At 45.6% G+C, this 16745-nt stretch overlaps 2 protein-coding genes across 18 annotated transcripts in view; one reads left to right on the plus strand and one right to left on the minus strand.

Moving 5' to 3' along the window:
• The window catches only part of CCDC158 (coiled-coil domain containing 158), a 76446-nt gene extending 72235 nt beyond the window's left edge, over positions 1 to 4211 (plus strand). For 14 of the 17 annotated variants that reach the window (XM_070458270.1, XM_070458271.1, XM_070458276.1 and 11 more), the window contains 2 exons: positions 1450 to 1549; positions 4012 to 4211. In XM_070458270.1, coding sequence (XP_070314371.1) covers positions 1450 to 1549; positions 4012 to 4132 — 221 coding nt within the window. In that variant the 3' untranslated portion in view covers positions 4133 to 4211. Of the gene's footprint in view, positions 1 to 1441; positions 1550 to 4011 lie in introns of all 17 variants that reach the window. The other 3 variants (XM_020894669.2, XM_020894673.2, XM_020894676.2) reach the window with 1 other exon arrangement.
• A 2570-nt stretch (positions 4212 to 6781) lies between these two features.
• On the minus strand, positions 6782 to 11462 carry STBD1 (starch binding domain 1). Its single transcript, XM_020894662.2, has 2 exons — positions 11168 to 11462; positions 6782 to 8641 (listed from the first exon to the last, which is right to left on the minus strand). Exons 1-2 carry the CDS (start codon positions 11361 to 11363, stop codon positions 7821 to 7823), a joined length of 1017 nt encoding a protein of 338 aa, XP_020750321.2. The 5' UTR covers positions 11364 to 11462; the 3' UTR covers positions 6782 to 7820.
• Between the last annotated feature and the right edge of the window lie 5283 nt (positions 11463 to 16745).

The raw sequence follows: 16745 nt of genomic DNA on the forward strand, positions 1-16745 counted from the left end.
GGGTCCTCCTCCATCTCTTATACTTCTAAGTTCTTTAATTTTTTTAAAAAAATGTGCTGTGCTTAGTTGGTCAGTCTTGTCCAGCTCTCTGTGACCCCATAGACCGCAGCCTGGAGAAGGGCGTGGCAACCCACTCCAGCATTCTTGCCTGGAGAACCCCATGGACAGGGGAGCCTGGCGGACTACAGTCCATCATGGGTTCCCAAAGAGTCGGACACAGCTGAGCAAGTAAGCATAGCACAGCACAGCCTGCAGCCCGCCAGGCTCCTCTGTCTGTGGGCTTCTCCAGGCAAGCACACTGGAGTGGGTTGCCATGCCCTCCAGGGGATCTTCCCAACCCAGGGGTCACACCCAGGTCTCGCGCATTATAGGTGGGATTCTTTACCCTCTGAGCCACCAGGGAAGCCCAGTTACATCATGATGACAACAGTGATTATTGCAGAAGTAGAACAGTGCTGCTGGTCACCTCATTATTAGTTTGTGGCTACATAATGGAAGATGCCCTGAAGAAGGGAACGGCTACCCACTCCAGTATTCTGGCCTAGAGAATTCCATGGACTGTATAGTCCATGGGCTCGCAAAGAGTCGGACACGACTGAGCAACTTTCACTTTGACTTTCAATAGCATGGCATTTTCTTTTTTGTTCCCTGTTGTCAGATATGTGTCAAACATGTTTTACATTATATTTACGTTAAAAATCTCTCAAAGAGAAATTATTTTTTATTCTCTTGAACAAAAATAATTCCTAGATGGTTGCCTTTAAAATCATCTTTAAAAAGTAAAAGGGTGTTTTCTTGATAGGAAAATGAGGTATCAAAATATTTTCAAGATTATACAGCAAGTCAGAGACTAAGCTCGAAATTAAAATCTTGTGATTGACAGCCAGTATTTTTTGGAGGTTGACAAAGCATAGCGTACTTATTTGAGAATAATTCACCGGCTTCTAGCACCTCTTCAGTTGCTGCTGCCACATTTATTCTAGGTTCCTTGTGGCCGTGTCAGCGTCCATGCTGCTGTTGCAATATAATACTGTCCTCATTCAGGTGACAGCTGAAATGGGCACTTGGCCTCACACATTCAAAAATGTTTCCAGCGCCAGTATTAAATCTCAGTCTTCCAAACACTAAGTTACTGGAACTACACAGGTTTGGAATGAAAAGCTGTCATTTAAAATGTAGGACGTATCATTAAACTTGAAGTATTTTTCCCACTCATCCCACTTAATGCTGTGTGGTTACAAACTAGTAAATCAGATTGGTTTGAAACAAAATCATATAAGCCAGTATTGCAATATTTGGATACAATATTTCTTTATTTTAAAATAGTGGTTTAAAGCTTCCATTATTTTAAAAGAAAGGTTGCTTAACCCATAATTGGAAGATTTCTAAAATGAAATATCAAATAGACTTTTAATATCACATCTAAGCAATTTTCTAATAGCTTCACAGTCTCAGCCAATAGAAACAACCGGAAAGACATGCAGGAAGCTCCAAACAAGACTGGAAAGCTTGCAAACTCTGGTAGAAGATTTACAGTTGAAGAACCAAGGTACGGTGCACGCTTTTGGAGAGATCATCCTAGCTCAAAAGAATACTCAGTTTTCCTTGCAGGTTAAGCCTCTTATCTGTAGATCCACTGAAAAGGATACACAACAGGCAATTCAGAAACCTCAGTCAGAACATAAGAGTCTTCACTATGACTAATGCCTGGATTAACAGTGTGACCTTGGGCAGGTCGCTTTAGCCCTCCTTTCTTCTTTCATCTAAAAAGGATGATAATATTGCTGACCAGCCTTCGGCAGGACACGTGTTCTGAGTTCACATGACACTTTCCCATAGACTGTCTTTCTTGTCCTTTCAGGTCTGTAGATGAACATTTGTATGACAGTAGCCAGCATAAGGTGGCAGTTATTAGCCAGGAAACAAAACAATAGCATTTAGCCTTATAGACGATTTAAATTACTATGGGCAGACTGTGCCACCCAATGAATCACTAAATAAAAAGATAAACTATGTCTAAACATGGACTTATGTATGTCTATATAAACTAAAGCTATTTGAACAAGAAATTATTATATTCTGCAGATGATAGACAACTTTTGGGATGTGAATTCTAAGTGGATGTTCCCATGAATTCAGGAGGCTATCATGTTTCATGATTCCCTGACATAAATCCATGAATCCAGGAGACTTTGTCAGAGAGAAATTAATTTTGGAGTATACATGTTATTCTTATTTCATTTTTCCATCTCTAGAAAATAATACAATCTTGCCAGATGGAAGATATTAACTTTCAAAAAATAAATCATTTTAAAATAAATTTAACCTTATTATTAATAATAGGTGTTATTAGCATTTACTGAGCAATTATCACCTGTGTGCCAGGCCCTGTATGCAGTGTCTTGATTGTGAGCTTTACAACACTGGGAGGTGCGTGCTAATATCTTGTCATTTGGTAATGAGGAAGCTGAAGATCATAGTCAGTCAATAAGTTCTCAGTCACACAGCAAGTAGTGGAGCTAGGAATTGATCTCTGTAATTTCTGACTCCAAAATCTACATTTTTAATGTATTAAAAGTTAAATTGTTACTAAAGAAAATCAACAAATTCTTTTTGATAACTCCAGATGTCTGTGTATATAAACATAAAGAAAAACATTTAAGTTTATCATAACTTTTTAGAGGAAGATTCATTATCTTATTGGCCCCATTTTTATTCACACTTTGACTTATATTTCTGACTTTATCTGACTAATCCTACCATGTAATAATCCAATTGGAAAACATGTCATATTTGTTTAAAAAAAATTTTTTTAATCTTTTTATTGGGTGCATTGTCTGGATGAAATGTCTCTTGGAAATTATGAAACATATTTTGGAGAGAATGTGGGGAACATTTATCAAAATTTAAAGTACATGTATTCTCTGACCCAGAAACTCCACTTCTAGCAATTTATTCTGCCAGAAAAATTGCACATACAAAAATCTATTTACAGAAGTATTTCCTATAGCATTGTTTATATACAAAAATAAGGAAGCAACTTTAAAAAATTTATTTATCATGTTGGTACATCCACACGATGTAATACTGTGCTGTCATAACAAAACATGAGCTGAACTGGAAAGATACTGACATTTTAAGTGAATGAAAGCAAGCTGCAGAACGATTTATACCACATTTCCATTTTTGTAAAGAAGAAAACTCTGTGTGTGTGTATGTACTTGTGAAGATATTCACTGAAATGTTTATAGTGATGACCTAGGGAGGAGGAGATTCAATACACTGGAGGAATAAAAACAAAGAATGATTTTTATCTATGTACCCTTCTGAAGTGTTCAAATTATTTGCAATTAGTATGTATTACTTGGAGAAGGAAATGGCAACCCACTCCAGTACTCTTGCCTGGAAAATCCCATGGACAGAGGAGCCTGGTAGGTTGCAGTCCATGGGGTTGCTAAGAGTCAGACGCGACTGAGCGACTTCACTTTCACTTTTCACTTTCATGCATTGGAGAAGGAAATGGCAACCCACTCCAGTGTTCTTGCCTGGAGAATCCCAGGGATGGGGGAGCCTGGTGGGCTGCTGCCTATGGGATCGCACAGAGTCAGACATGACTGAAGTGACGCAGCAGCAACAGTATGTATTACTTCTGTAACAATAACTTCATGTTATTTAATTATTTATTTGGCCACACAGTGCTGCTTCCCTGACCAGGAATTGAACCCATAACCTTGGCAGTGAAAGCACAGCATCCTAATCACTGGACCATCAGGGAATTCCCTATCATGTTCATTGAAAACAACAAAAAGAGCAAAGATTTACTCTCAGCTCTGTTTCATAATTAAAGTCTTTTTTAAAAATATGCTACTTTGCACTTTTTAAGAACTTTTTGAGCTCAGCATATCTATTCTATGGTAGCAAGCTGACCTTTTAAGAAATACATAATAGAAGTATGTGTTTAAAGTCTGAGTATATGTTGCTTTTCTAACCTTGTTTTATCAATATTTTCAGCAATGTCTTCAATGATCAGAAATCAAGAAAAGAGAATACAGAAAGTGAAAGACCAGGAAAAAATGTTACTAAAGTGATACATTGCTTGCCTATTCTTTACAGAGAGATGATGCCCAATTAATTGTGGTATTACTTATAATTAATGCCCTGTGTACTTCTTTCTTTTTATGTGAAAATTTAATAAAAGATATCCTATCCTGTCCTGTAAGCTCTATTTTGAAATAAACTATTCTTGAATGCTCTCTTAGTAAAACTTAAAGCAGTACTAGCTAGATGTGAACGTAACTTACAGGTATCATTTCATGCTAATACCAGTGTGTTGGAATAATTGCGTGTTTTTTTTTTAATTGTTATCTTACAAGTGCTAAGGCAATAGTCGTTTTTTTTTTTTCAGCTTAAAAGTTTATTTTTACATGAAAGTAAAAGATGGGGTATAATGCCCAGACAGAAGGACAAACTCCAAGGCCTTGGCCAGATTCCTTCTGTGACCGTGAACTCGGTGTTCTGTCAATATCAGTGAGTGTTATCACAGAACAGAACACTGGGGCCTGTAATCAGAACTTTTGGAGAAGTTTCTCTTTTTGCATATTAATAACTAGAAGGAAAGAGAAAAAAGGCTCACTATTCTTCAGCCAGTGGGTAACTTCTGTAGATCAAATGAATTCAGTCTGCCCTAAGCAGTGTTTCATAAATGAGTGGGGTTTCTATGTGAAATATTTTCCAACACCAATACCCAGTTCTCTGTGGACACCAACTGGGTATCTGTGAGTCAATTCAATTCTGACACTAACCACCTAGAGTTAAGTGTCCAGTTCTACAGACTTAACAGCCCAGTCCCTCAAGACTAGGGCTTCCCAGGTGGCCCAGCAATAAAGAATCCGCCTGCCAGTGCAGGAGATGTGAGTTCGATCCCTGCGTCAGGAAGATCCCCTGGAGAAAGAAATGGCAACCCACTCCAGTATTCTTGCCTGGGAAATCCCATGGACAGAGGAGCCTGGTGGGCTACAGTCCATGGGGTTGCCAAAGAGTTGAACACAGCGACTAACCAACAACAACCCGCAAGACGGCCCCCACTTTATCGCAAGTCCTGGGCCACCTGTAGTTTTTGACTGGTTATAAATTGGGGAGTTCCCACATCCCCCTCAAAAGTTTCAGCAATTTGCTAGAACTGATCACAGAAGTCAGGAAAGTGCTTTACTTAACTATTATGGTTTATTATAAAGGATGTACTCAGGAGCAGGCCAGCGACAGGCGCCCAGACCAAGGCACCTCCACGCCCCCTCAGGGCTCCCAGGCCCTCGATGGATCCTCCCACCCAGAAGCTCATGAAGTGCCCTCATTCAAGAGTGTCTCCAGAGCCTCATCTCCAGCCCCCTCCCCAGCCTGCAGACTGGTGTGTGGGGCTGGGAGTGGCGAGCCTGCGATCCCACTTGGTCTTGCTGGTGGCCAGCCCTGACCTGAGGCTGTCTAGGGGCCCCACCTAAGTCACCTCACTAGCGGAAACTCAGGTATGGTCTAAGGGGCCTCAGAATGAATAACAGAAGACACTACCATCTCTTGGGCAATTGTCAGGAACAAAGACCAAATGTATTTATTGTACTACAGGATGGGAACCCAATGAAAGGAGACCAGAACAGATACAAAAATGTTTAAATTGTGTCAGAGACAACAGACAATTCACAGAAGCCAGCCCGCGTTCCCCTTCCCCAGTACAGGCGTCTGTGAGGAACTGCGGCCCTGCCATGGCTCAGTTCCCAGCAAACCCCCACCTCCCGGCTCCCGGCTACGTGGGGCCACCTGACTGGCTCTCACTAAGCCAGGGACACGGAGCCGTATGTGGCACCTTCTGGCCCCGAGTTTTGGTGGAGTCTTTTATTTCCCTTTCCACGGACTGGGCCCAGAGGAGAGGGAGGTCCTGGGGACAGGAGCCGAGGACAGGGCCTGGGTGCCGATCTGCAGGGAAAGCGGCCTTGCAGCCAGGAGCGCCCACTGCTGTTGAGTGAGCAGGGAGCAAGCGCCGTGGGGCCTGTGACCGCAGGTGACGCTCCGCCTCACAAGTGCGGGTGCCAAGCTGAGTAGGACAGACGTCCCCCCGCTTCTCCCTCTCAGCACATCTGATTTTACGTGAGTTTCAAAAGTGTAAAATTTAGTGTTACTATGTATCCCTTAAATCAACTGGCTTTACTGAAAGATTTTTACTTCATCAGATAATGATAAAATCGCTAGTGACAGAACTCTCAACAGGTTATTATAAATTGTTCTACCTTTAACTTGACCTAATAGAAATGCTTGGGTATTCTGTGTAGTAAAAGTCAGTGTCTTCTGAAGACCTGACTGGAAGGAATATAAAATTCCATTATGAAGTTTGTAAAAAATGGAAAAATATATATATTTATATGTGTGAATTAAAGCAAAAGTATTCTGAGCCCAAAAAAAAGTTACTGAAGCACTTTCTAACACTATTTTCAGTTGAGTTTATGCTCTTTTTAGCAAAGACCATCCAGGATTAAATGTTGTTTTGCCAATAAATATTACACTTAATAAAAAGTTGTTTTAACATACTATTTTCAAGTACAGGCATGCATAATATCCTCCCAAACAAAGCCCAAACAAATATTTTAAAAGAAATATATAAAACTTTAAAGGGAAGAGAATAGCCTATATGCCTCTTGATGTTTGCTTCTCTGTGTCATTAGTGAAGAAAAATATTAGTATTTTATCTTACATCTAAGTGGTTATGGTACTAAGACTTATACAAATAATTCAGACATTTAATAAAGATACTAAACTCAGGTTTTATTTTATTTTTTTCAGTTATCATGGCAAAGTTTAAAAGGTTATTTCTTCCCAGGGCAAAAATGTATTTCTGTATCACTCTCCTGTAACAGTTTTGTTACCCAAGATCGTCACTGACATGAAGAGGGAAGATAGTGAAATGATTGTTGTGGGACCATCCATCTGTGAGCCCAAATCTGCTGTGAGACGAGCAGCAGAGGGGCAAGATGGTCCTCCAAAGGCCCTTCCAGGAAATGATGGGGTGTCCCACCCTCCAGTGGGCTGTGCCGTAGCCCCCAGCCCTCTAAGAGGTATCAGTCAGGCCACCTTGCTCAGCATCCACCGTAACTCCCTTTCTGTTCTCTTTCCTCTTGGACTGCTGCCAGTAACAGACTCTGATCAGGCCCCTGCTTCTACACCGGCCTTTGATCATTAAGACAAAAACATACTCGCTACTTTCAAACCATACATGGCAAGTAAAATCAAGCGGGAAAAAAAAAAAAAAAAAAAGTGAAGTCTTAACGCGATGCTTCATATCCTGGCTAATCACATCTAGTGACCAGATATTTTCTCATCACAGTTCCATATGGTGCTAATGAGTTTTAAATATAAAATGTGTAAGAGAGCATTTCTCCAGCTGCACCAGTAGGAATAGGAAATCTGCTCTTTTTGAATAAGGCTTGTTTTACTCCCCTGGTCTAAGAATCACTGAAAGGCTCAAGTCTAAACCCTGCGCAGTTAGTTGGTTTCCGTGCTCCCTGACCACTGCGCACTTAGCCAAGCCACTCCCCAAGATGACCAAGCCCTAAAGTAATGATGGATCAGCATAAATCCATCCAGCAATGCCACAGGAAATGCCATGCTCACTGGAAGCACTATCTACACATTAGACAAAAGCCACTAGCAAATTTGAAACAAGTCTGAGGAGTTAGATTTGAAGTTACACTTCCTTTATCTTAAACTATTCCGGGTGCTCCACGACCTTAGCCCCTTGCATGCTCTCCCATAGCCTCTTGGCTGCTTGTCAAAGCAATTCAGTGAATTCCCCACCACCTGTGAACCACTTTATCCTCATGACCAGTCTCTAAGAATCTATTGCTGCATTCTTCCCAACGAGCAACTTTTCCGTTCTCTACCACCACAAACTTCCACTCCACCACCGTGTCTGCCGGCAGGGACACAGACCGAGACCAGAACCCATCCCTGTTACACTGGAGTGGGATGTAAGCATTCCATCTCCCAAGACTCTCGTGGTCTCCAGTTACAGCGATGAACTGCACGCCAGCACTTGTGATATAATGGACCTGGAACCTGACACTAACTTGACGACACTCTTTCTGACCTCTTGCTTCCACCGGCATGCTTCTGTCCCAATTCTTTCCCTGCTTAGCGCTTAACACTGGAGACCCAAGACCGTCACCCAAACCAGCATCTTCCCAGGACGAGTGCCGGGACACCATCTCCCAGTCCTCGTGGTCAGCCCGGGTCTGGCAGTCCAGCTGTGCGGGGTTCACTTCTTTCCCTCTGCCCAGGAGCAGGTTGCTAGAGGGAAACTTCTCTGCCAAACATGGAACTGCTTTGGAAGGTGTCTCTGCGCCTTTTTGCAATCCCCGTTCTCCCATAGGAGATCCAAGGCTTTCGTGTCTTGAAACGTCAGAGTAACTTCTAGAGTTACCAGTCTCAGAGGTAGTTAGAGATTCTGTGTCTGGAAACGGGCCAGAGGGAACATGCGCTCTTGAACTATCAGGGTTACCAGCTTCTCCAGAAGGACCCTGCCGTCTCCATGCTGCTCCGGAAAGGTCACCAGGACCTTTGGTCTCAGAAACCAAACATCCATTGCTTTCTTGAAGATGCTCTTAAAAAAACAAAAGAAAAATGTAATAGTGTTTGGGCAGTTCAATAAGCTAGGTTGAGGAAATAGGTTTAGTTATTAAAGACTCCACTACTAATCTATCTGCAATTCACACAATTTGTCTCTATTAAAATCAAGTACTTAGTTACCTGGTGCATTCCTAACACTGCTCTAAGAACACACATATCCAATAATAAGGGGCTTCCCTGGTGTCTCAGATAAAAGAATCTGCCTGCAATGCAGGAGACCCAGGTTCAATCCCTGGGTGAGGAAGATCTGGAGGAGGGCATGGCATCCCACTCCAGTATTCTTGCCTGGAGAATCCCTTGGACAGAGGAACCTGGCAGGCTACAGTCCACTGGGGTCACAAAGAATCAGACATGACTGAGCAATTAAGCAAAGCACATCCAATAATAACAGGCACATCCAGGAGGGCCAGGATGCCAGCACGAGAGTGTCAACAAGGCGGCAAGCTGTAGCAGCGGACGTGTAACCCTGTCATGGTCCTGGATCTCCGCAGTGCAGGCCATACTGGCATGCAATCAAGTCAAGTTGTTTGGCTCCTATCATCAAAAACTGCTGTCCAGCCTGTGTGACGAAAAGCTACACAGTTACCCTGCAAACCAGAAGAGCACACCTTCCGTCCCAGGAACTGTGTGTGGGTCAGGCATTGGTGGTCACAGTGTGGACAGGCCAGCAGCAGCTGTCACTGTGGCAGAATATGAAGGACAGCAGTGCATCCCTGGGCAAGGGGGGTGGGGTGGGGGGACAGGGCTGGATTCTCCTTGCCAACCCCATGTGCACTGGGAACCTCTTCAACAAAACACAGGCTATTTAGTTAGTTAAAGTAACTTCCCTGGTGGCTCAGAAGGTGAAGAATCTGCCTGCAATGTGGTAGCTGCTGCTGCTGCTGCTGCTAAGTTACTTCAGTCGTCTCGGACTCTGTGCGACCCCACAGACGGCAGCCCACCAGGCTCCTCTGTCCCTGGGATTCTCCAGGCAAGAACACTGGAGTGGGTTGCCATTTCCTTCTCCAATGCATGAAAGTGAAAAGTGAAAGTGAAAGCGCTCAGTTGTGCCCGACTCTTAGCGACCTCATGGACTGCAGCCTACCAGGCTCCTCCATCCATGGGATTTTCCAGGCAAGAGTACTGGAGTGGGTTGCCATTGCCTTCTCCAGCAATGTGGTAGACCCAGGTTCAATCCCTGGGTTGGGAAGATCCCTGGAGAAGGAAATGGCAACCCACTCTAGTATTCTTGCCTAGAAAATCCCATGGACAGAGAAGCCTGGCTGGTTACAGCCCATGGGTGTCACAAAGAGTCGGACACGACTAAGGGATAAAAACTTTAACCGAAAACTCAGCTTGTTGGCCACCTCATTGATAGTCCAAATAGCTCCCTACAAGGTCTCCAGAGCCATTCAATCAGTATAGAAGGGGATTGAGAGGGGGATGGGAGTGGGAAGAGGGCGATGTTGTTTAATTGTCTCTTTTTAATGGTGGGGTTGGAAGTGAGGCATAAACAAAAATTACTTTGAATTCCCAATCTCTCCACCTGAAACAGGAGGCTAGCTTTCAGGGAAAAGACGACCAACGAGCTCTCTGCAGGAAAGACAGAGAGGCAGATTTATCAAGAGGCTACACATGAACACCACTCCACTAAAAATAAAGTTTACAGATGTCATTTTCACTAGGCTGGAATCCCGGGATGGGCAGCTTGCCAAGGGAGGGCGCTGGAAGGTAAGTTTTTCTGCCTAGTCCCTTATTTGCCCAGCACACCGGGTCTAAAGCGCAGACGTCTAAACCTAGATGTCAATTCTGTTCCTCGGACTTGGGGCCGCTACGAAGTGTGCCTCTTCGCTGGGGTTTTAGACAACCGAGCCCTGCTCCGGTGAGCATGGGGGTGGGGCAACAGCTCCGAAACCGGCTGCCAGGGAGCCGCCCCAGGGTTTTAGCCGAGGCCTTCATGGCCAGACTCCAGCCTGAACTTTGCCTCCCTGACAGAGGCGTCCAGAGAGCAGGGGGTGGTCACTGCTCCGTGTTCCCAAACGCGGCTCTTCCCTGGGGTGAGGGATAGGAGGATATGAGGCTATGGGACTGGGACTGAGATGAGACAGTGTCCCAGCTCGGACAGACGCCGGAGGGTGGGAGGATCTCTCAACCTAAGCACCCCTTTCCGAAGGCCCGGAAGGGGCGCCGCCGCTGCAGCTGCCTGCACTGCACCAAGCGCCAGCGAGCGGAGGAGCCCATCCCCGCCCGAGGAGCAGGGGCAGGCGCCAAGGGCAGCGACTCGGCGGGGCGCGCCCCTTGACGAACCGTCTGGGCATCGGCGGGGGCGAGCACACCGCCGGGGGCGTGCGCAGCAGCCGGGGGAAATGCCGATCGCGGCGAGGGTCGCGTTCCGGCTAGAGGAAGCTGGTCCCCAGGAAAGGACTGCTAGGAAAGCTCCAGGTGGATCCCTCCCGCTCCCCCGAGGAAGTTCAAAGCCCCCCTGGCAGATCTGCCCAGGAGACACAGGGAGGAAGAATACCTGGTTTGGCAGAAGGTCCGGGGCTCAGTCCTCCGCCGCCACCGCCCTGATCTCCTCCCGCAGCCTCAGCCTCCCTTGGGGGGGCGTCCTTCCTCTGCTCCGCATTCCCCTCCTTTCCCGAGTCCCGAAGCAGCCAAACGAAAAGCGCTCCGGCCAGACCCCCTCCGACCAGCAGGGCGGACCAGACGGCGCCCATGACTGAGAGGCCGCGGCTGCGGGAGACGACGGCGACCGAGACGGGGGCTCAGGTCACGCAGGAAGAGCCACACCTCCCCAGCCCGCTCCAACCTTTTACGGTCCCCGCGGTGGCGGGCGCTGCCGCGCGGAGCCCAGCCCTCCGCCGCTAAGACTCAACTTTCCCAGCCCCGCCCCGCTCCCCGCCCCGGGGCTGCAGCCCAGGCTCCGGCCCGGCGGACCCGCGAGCGCCCTCCTTCTCCCTCCCTTTCGACCCGGCCAGTTGCCGGCGGCTGGGAGCACCCGGCGCCGAGTTCCAAGCGCCTCCTGCGTGCGCAAAGAACCCAAGGGCGCGCGGCTACAGCGCGCAAACCCGCTCCTGCCCGGCCGTTTTCCCTCCCGGCTCTCGCGGCAGTCAAGCCCGGCTCATCTCCTCACAAACAGTAGCAGTGCGGCCGCATAGAAGCCGGCGTTTCCAGGAACTTAGAATCGGAAGAGGCTGCATTATGTCGCGGACCAGCCGGGCTGGGGCTAGGATGGGAGAGGCAGCTTGGTCGGGTGGGTTGGGGAAGACCCGGAGCACAGCGGGCGCGGTGGAAGCTTCATTCCGCCTCCGGTTAGCTGCTGTGCTTCACCTCCCCGAGCCTCCGCCTCCCCACCTGTAAAAGGAAAGGGCTGGACTGACACCATTCCATCTATATATGCCCGTCACTTCTACCGCATCCAGTCATTTCTTCCCCGATTTCTTTTAGGGTGCGTGGTTGTCACAAAATGCGCGCTATCCTGGCCGGACGGGAGGCTGCCCAGAGGCAAGCCTCTACGGATGGCTTTATTAATTAAAAAAAAAAAAAAAAAATTGCAACCATCTTTGTTAAGTGCTGTCGGTGTCCCAGGTGTTTAATGTATGCATAGGCAAATGCATACAGAACACGGATCCCGGAACTAAACCACACACATTTCTTCCTAAATTCACACGTCTGCTGACCTGATGACTTCACACACCGACTACGAGCTATTGGTTCCCATGTTTGTATCTGCAGAGTGAGACTTTTCCTTGGCCTACACAAGTGTGGCTCAGCTGGCAAAGAATCTGCCTGCAGCGCGAAAGGCCTGGTTTGGGAAGATACCCTGGAGAAGGGAAAGGCTACCCACTCCAGTATTCTGGCCTGGAGAAATCCATGGACTATACAGTCCGTGGGGTCGCAAAGAGTCGAACAGGACAGGACTGAGCGACTTTCACTTTTCACACAAGTCCACACCCAACTGCCAAAGCCACAGCCGGCAGACATCCGCCTTGGAATAATTACTAACACGTGACTCTGATAAAACAGATCATTGAAATACACCCCAGGCCCTATATGCAAAACAGAAAAAGAGACACAGATGTACAGAACACACTTTTGGACTCTGTGGGAGAAGGCGAGGGTGGGATGTTTCAAGAGAACAGCATCGAAACATGTATATTATCAAGGGTGAAACAGATCACCAGTCCAGGTTGGATGCATGAGACAAGTGCTCGGGCCTGGTGCACTGGGAAGGCCCAGAGGGATCAGGTAGAGAGGGAGGTGGGAGGGGTGATGGGGATGGGGAATACATGTAAATCCATGGCTGATTCATGTCAGTGTATGACAAAAACCACTACAATAGTGTAAAGTAATTAGCCTCCAACTAATAAAAATAAATGGAAAAAAAAAATCCTACACAAATGCGCCCCAGGCTTAAGCCGATAGCAGCCCCTGACGGGCAGCGAGACTCAGCTAGTAGTTATAGGTGCTCGCGCCTTGCGACACGGGGGTCCCAGCCCCTGCCATCAAAACTGAGAGGGGAGAGGAAAGGTGGGGAGGGGGCCGCACCAACCCGAGCTCCTCGCTAGTGCTGCATGCTAAGTCGTTCAGTTGTGTCCGACCCCTTGCCACCCCGTGGACTGTAGCCTGCCAGGCTCCTCTGTCCATGGGATTTTCCAGTCAAGAATACTGGAGTGGGTTGCCACGCCCTCCTCCAGGGGGTCTTCCCGACCCAGGGATCGAAGCCGTGTCTCATGATTATGCCTCCTGCACTGGCAGACGGGTTCTTTACCACTAGGGCCATCTGGAGAGCCCCCTGGATGCTATACTAGTAGACATCTCAAACCTAGTTCAGTCAAATCTGACACCCCCAGGGCCCAGTACTTGCTCTGACTTCCTCATCTCGGTAAATGGCAACCACATCTCTCCTTTTTACCCCCTCTCAAAGTAGGCAATAGCAAAGTCTGCCTCTTTCTTCAAAATACCTTCAAAATTCTTCTCTCCAAAGTGAGTGCCACCCAGCCCTCCCCCCAAATTCTCCAAGCCAAGCTTCAGCAATACATGAACCACGAACTTCCTGATGTTCAAACTGGTTTTAGAAAAGGCAGAGGAAACAGAGATCAAATTGCCAATATCTGCTGGATCTCCAAAAAGGCAAGAGAGTTCCAGAAAAATATCTATTTCTGCTTCATTGACTATGCCAAAACCTTTGACCGTGTGGATCAAATAAACTGCAGGAAAATTCTGAAAGAGATGGGAATACCAGACCACCTGACCTGCCTCCTGAGAAATCTGTATGCAGGTCAGGAAGCAACAGTTAGAACTGGACATGGAACAACAGACTGGTTCCAAATCGGGAAAGGAGTACGTCAAGGCTGTATATCGTCACCCTGCTTATTCAACTTATACGCAGAGTACATCATGAGAAACGCTGGGCTGGATGAAGCACAAGCTGGAATCAAGATTGCCGGGAGAAATATCTATAACCTCAGATATGCAGATGACACCACCCTTATGGCAGAAAGTGAAGAAGAACTAAAGAGCCTCTTGAAAGTGAAAGAGGAGAGTGAAAAAATTGGCTTAAAGCTCAACATTCAGAAAACTAAGATCATGGCATCTGAGCCCATCACTTCATGGCAAATAGATGGGGAAACAGTGGAAAGAGTGGCTGACTTTATTTTGGGGGTGGGGCTCCAAAATCACTGCAGATGGTGATTGCAGCCATGAAATTAAAAGACACTCCTTGGAAGGAAAGTTATAACCAACCTAGACACCATTTTAAAAAGCAGAGACATTACATGTCAACAAAGGACCATTAGTCAAAGCTATGGTTTTTCTAGTAGTCATGTATGGATTTGAGAGTTGAATTACAAAGAAAGCTGAGTGCCGAAGAATTGATACTTTCGAACTGTGCTGTTGGAGAAGATTTTTGAGAGTCCTTTTTACTGCAAGGAGATCCAACCAGTCCATCCTAAAGGAGATCAGTCCTGAGTGTTCATCGGAAGGACCGATGTTGAAGCTGAAACGCCAATACTTTGGCCACCTTTTGCGAAGAGCTGACTGATTGGAAAAGATCCTGATTCTGGGAAAGATTGAAGGCAGGAGGAGAAGGGGACAACAGAGGATGAGATAGTTGGATGGCATCACCGATTCGATGGACATGGGTTTGGGTGGACTCCAGGAGTTGGTGATGGACAGGGAGGCCTGGTGTGCTGCAGTCCATAGGGTCACAAAGAGTCTGACCCAACTGAGCGACTGAACTGAACTGAACTGAACTCTTTATGGACTCTTACTAATTGCTTCTTATAAGACTATTATAGATCAAATTTTTAATAAAACTTTGCAGAATAATTTAGGATTATTTCATCTCCTTTTATCAAGGTGAAACATGTCATACATAGGCTGTTTTTAAATTTTATAAACTCAAGCCAATAGAGTGATTTTACAAATAATATGAAAATCCCTGAACATTTCTCTTTTTTTTCTCACCGATAACTTCAGCTACTGCTTCATCACTTAGTTTTTTTTATCAATGTGCTAATGAATGAAATTCCAGAAGATCTATAAAATCCTAGAATTCAAGGCCTGCTATTCAATTCTGATACATAGAAGGCTCTTAGTCAAGGTTGATTGTTGTCATCAATTACTATTTCACTTATTAAAAATATAAGGAAGAAAGACATAACTCTCCCCAACTTATCAGAATTCTATTTACATTGTAAAAAGAGTTGTATTAGGTTTATCATGCAGCATTTTTAGAGAATATTATTTATTTGGATTTCCTAAACTTAAATGTTGACTCATCGATTTCTGTGTTGCTGTTTTAAACAAAAATATTCCACGTGAGTGGAATCATATTTGTTAAAAGTCTACAGCCACATATTCTAAAAACATTCTTACAGCACTAACAGTACTGTATTTATCACTACACAATTTCAAAGTAATGCTCTTTGCTTCTACACAGATCTTGAAGCCTAGGAAGATGGAAAGAAAAAAGGATGGCAGATTCAGTAGAATGAGGGAGGAAGATGGTGAGTTCTGTTGAGCCAGGCTCAGTTTGAGGTACTGTCAGGACACTGGGACTCGGGGTCTGTAGTTTAAGAAGAGGGTCAGAGCTGGAGATTTTGGAAATTCCTCACAGGGAGGTGGCAATTAAATCATGGTAGACATTAATATTCCAGAGGGAAAACAAAAGAATGAGCCTAACTTCAGCCCTCAGCGTAATTGCAAGAAAGATTGAAAGGCTGCCTCCATACTGCTACTTATTTGCAATTATGTCTTGATGTTATGTTTTAGGGGCCATAATGAAGTGCCCATTTTCTAACTGATTATTATTCTATTACATGGAGTATAAATAGACATAGATATAGATGGACATTTTAAAGTTATTTATATATATTATATATTTAACTTTATATATATATATTTATATATAAACTCAGTTGTGTCCAACTCTTTGTGACCCTATGGATTGTAGCCCCACTAGGCTTCTCCATCCTTGGGATTTTTCATGCAAGAATACTGGAGTGGGTAGCCGTTTCTTTCTCCAGGGGATCGTCCTGACCCAGGGATTGAACTCAGGTCTCCCGCTTTACAGGCAAACTCTTTACCATCTGAGCCACCAGGGAATCCTTTATACATATAAATAAATCTTTAAGTTTATGTAAAATAAATATACTTGTCACCAGCAAAACCCCACTGGAGTCCCTAAGAAAAAGAAGATGGAATCTAGGTGATACGGTCTAACCTCTTCTTTAACTTAAGCTAGCTTAGTCTAGCTTCACTTGCCTATAGAAGGCCACAGGCAAAGAGCTTGCATCTGACACATAGGATGAGAGTGCACAGCCTGGAACCACTATGCATGATGGTGGCTGGGCTTGTACAGAAACACCATGTGAGCCCTGCAATCTGAAACAGCACCACCTTGCCTGCCTAATGAGAACACTATCCCTTCCCTTCCCCTCCACTCCCAGTGTCAGGACCCTATAAAACTGCCTTGCCCACAGGGAGAGCTGTGTTCTAGAGCAGAAGCCCTTACCTCCCCATGCCTGATCAAAGAATACAGTTTTCCTTTGCTTCTGAACTGAGCTCTCAATCTTGTTCTATGGGCCCATATCACA

The sequence above is a fragment of the Odocoileus virginianus genome, chromosome 29, assembly GCF_023699985.2.
Source record: "Odocoileus virginianus isolate 20LAN1187 ecotype Illinois chromosome 29, Ovbor_1.2, whole genome shotgun sequence".
Taxonomy (NCBI): domain Eukaryota; kingdom Metazoa; phylum Chordata; class Mammalia; order Artiodactyla; family Cervidae; genus Odocoileus; species Odocoileus virginianus.